Source organism: Cryptomeria japonica, chromosome 1 (assembly GCF_030272615.1).
Source record: "Cryptomeria japonica chromosome 1, Sugi_1.0, whole genome shotgun sequence".
NCBI lineage: Eukaryota > Viridiplantae > Streptophyta > Pinopsida > Cupressales > Cupressaceae > Cryptomeria > Cryptomeria japonica.
The window spans coordinates 684,847,716-684,850,959 of NC_081405.1; the positions used below are offsets into that span (position 1 = coordinate 684,847,716).

The window sequence follows — 3,244 nt, forward strand, 5'->3', positions numbered from 1 at the left end:
TAGTTAAATAAATCTTTATTTGTTTAATTAATTCATTACCCTTTTCTACCCATGACACATGTCATTCATCTCTTAATTCCTACACCACCTACCCTCCAATCCTAGCCGACCATCTATCTTTTACACCTCTTAATCTTATCCCTCCATTTTCTAAAGTGTACCCCCCTTCTAATGGGAAATCCTGCATTCTAGTATGCACTTATTATGTCACAAAATGGGTAGAAGCAAAATCAATGAAGTATGCTAGAGAAAATAATGTAACTAAGTTTCTCTATGAGGAAATATTTACAAGATATGGAGTGCCCAGAGAAATTGTTACAGATCAAGGACCACAATTTACTTCCACATTAATCACAACCTTGGTTAATGAATATAATATCAGGCATTGGAAGTCCGCTCTATACAATCCTCAAGAAAATGGTCAAGTAGAGGTGACTAACAGGGAACTAGAGGCTATTCTCATAAATATAGTAGCTCTCCATAAGAAAGACTAGTCAAGCAGACTGCTAGAAGCCATTTGGGCATCTTTTGAAATGGTGTATGGAAATATAGTAATGATGCTCATTGATTTTGAACACAAAACTATTAGGAAAAATTTGCAGTTGAATATGAATCTATTTGAATTACAAAGAGCTCAAATCATGCAACTCAATGCCCTAGATGAAATAAGGAAACTATCTCTTCAACACACAGAGGTTGTTCTGAATAAACGTATTAGATGGCATGATAAATACATTAAAGAAAGGAAATTCAAATCTGGAGATTGGGCACTTTTATATGATTCAAGGTATAAAGATACAATGGGGAAGTTGCAGACTCATTGGCTGGGTCCATATGAAATTGTTGAAGTTTTCCAAAATGGAGCAGTTCAGTTAGCAACCATAGACCCTATTAAATTTAAACTTTTGGTAAATGGTCACGGATTGGGTCTTTATCACAAACCTGTCACAAAAGAAGACTTCCTACAACAATTTTACATCCAGCCACCTCCCACAGTTCCTGCAGCTTCTGTAGAGGGACTTCCCATCCCAAAGTCCTAGATCACTCTTTGCATGCAACAGTAATAAATATTTCCACATTTTGTGGGAATACCTTTCTCCATTTAAATTTTCTCGCTTCATGTCATCCCATCTCATCTATTTTTCTACCACATCATCCACTTCACTTCACCCCACCTCATATTATGTTTTAATGACCATTTTGTTGCAGCATTAATTCGCACGATTATAGGTACGTATGTTATCTATTTTTATTTAATCATGCATTTATTTATCCATTATGACGATTATCATGTATGATTCACATAATCTATTTTTATTAAACTCGGTTCTTTTCCACATGTGTCACCTTTTTTGGTTGGGGGTGTGTTATGATTAAATATGTGGTTTTCCATAGCTAGGTGTCCTATCCATGACATTCTAGAGTGAGTCCATGTCACTTAAGGTTCGTGTTAAATTGAAATCCTTATGGAATGAATTCAGGATTGATGTGACAACCTATAGCAAGCATGGGTATGAGTACTGTAAGATAAATTGAGATAAATGATACCCCGCGATAAAGTTTTTACAGGATACGGTTCATGATTTTTAAGTTTCATAAAGAATTTTGGCACTTTGCATTTACTATAGCGGTTTAACAAGAATTTTCTTTTGCCCAAGTAGCCATGGGAGGTGCGCCTATTCGCCGTGAGGCTGTAACTCATGATGCCTTGCTACAGGATAACCAGTATGAACCCTACTTTTGAAATAATGGGTGGATTGATTATATCCTGAAATTAAAGGATTTTAATGAAGAAATTGCACAAGAATTCATGTAGGCATTCAGCAATGGTGAAAATACAATTAAGGGTTTATGGGTTGTAGCTACAAAAGAAAGGATAGTGGAGGTTACAGGGTTGCCAAGGTATGGGGAATTTTTCCTGAATGCAAGGATGCAAGGAACGCGCAGGCAGAATTTACTCATCCAAATGATAGACCTCTTAATGTGGATAAGCAAGGGACAAAGAGGATGTCTCTTCCAGGAGAATGGCTAAAAGCGGCATATCATTTGATGAAGTATTTGACATGTGACAATGTTGGTTAACAGATTTGTCCCTTTCTTCAAATTGTAATGTTTTCTTTCTATAGCATCCTAAAATTGCGACACTTGTAATTTCGACTGCATTTGGGTCTTCACGATGGCGGCGCAATGTTGAACCTAAATGGAGACCTCGAAACCTGTTTATGACACCAAAAACTGCATCTTTTTGCACCTTGGCCTGATCCCTCCTTGCACCCTGCTGTCCCAGGAGGTGGGACCATGTCGCCCAGCACCCTGGTCCCTGGCCCTATTTTGGGCCCGGTCTCCTTTTGGGCATCGGGTCTTGAAGGTTGCAAATTGGAAAATATTGTTTCTAGGTCGGCCTAAGGTCGGGAAAATCAGTCTCTCAACCCTAATTGACAAGTATATAAACTACTTTTCCTCTCCTAGAAAGGGAGGAAGGAAATAAGCAAGAGCAAGAGGCGGAAGCGATATTCAAACATTCAAACATTCAAGCATTCAAGCATTCCTTCAAGCAATTGAGCATTCTAAGTCTCCATTCAAGGCTAGGTGTTGCATTCAAGACAAGGATTCAACCATTGAAGAGGAGATCACATACAACATACAACATACATTACACCTTCGCATGTAAGAATACAAACATTCTTACAACAAGGTATCAGTACTTGTTTACATTACAAACATTTACATTTACAACATTCTCATTTCTTGGTTAATTCCAAAACTGGGGTTTGACCTAAAGGCAAACCCCTAATCCCTAACCCCCCAATCGTCCTCTCTTTTCTATGTGTAGGTTACAGGTACGCGGCTATAATTGAAGATCTGGAATCCTTGTGCAGAGACGAACAGATCCCCCTTCGTTTTGCGGATTTTTCGGAGGACCGTGTGCACTCCGGGCGCCATCGTCCCATCAACTTTTGCTCAAATTTGCAGAACAGCATCGTCTCGACATTTTACTGCTAATTCCAGGTCCATAGCTTCATCCTGTATCCCTATCTTTGTTTATAAGTGAATCTTTCTTACTTTACATGCATTCCTAGTTCAATCATTCTATCTACATTCTTTACAAAAGAGGGTATCCTTGTTATCTCAACCCTTGAAACTCATTTAGAACCTAGTCTTGCATTGTGTGGGATTGGATCTCGTCGGTTTCAACCCCTCTTTTGAATGTAAAGTCTCTCCTAAGTGAAAACCATCAACCCTA

General features: G+C 38.5%; 1 protein-coding gene across 1 annotated transcript; it reads left to right on the forward strand.

Moving 5' to 3' along the window:
• The first annotated feature begins 533 nt into the window (after window positions 1-533).
• Window positions 534-1,040, forward strand: LOC131858548 (uncharacterized). The gene has a single exon (XM_059211822.1). It carries the CDS (start codon window positions 534-536, stop codon window positions 1,038-1,040), a length of 507 nt encoding a protein of 168 aa, XP_059067805.1.
• Window positions 1,041-3,244: the final 2,204 nt, after the last annotated feature.

Bases quoted from the DNA above. Each gene is read 5' to 3' on its own strand.
- LOC131858548 (XM_059211822.1), top strand. From the start codon at position 534: ATGGTGTATGGAAATATAGTAATGATGCTCATTGATTTTGAACACAAA.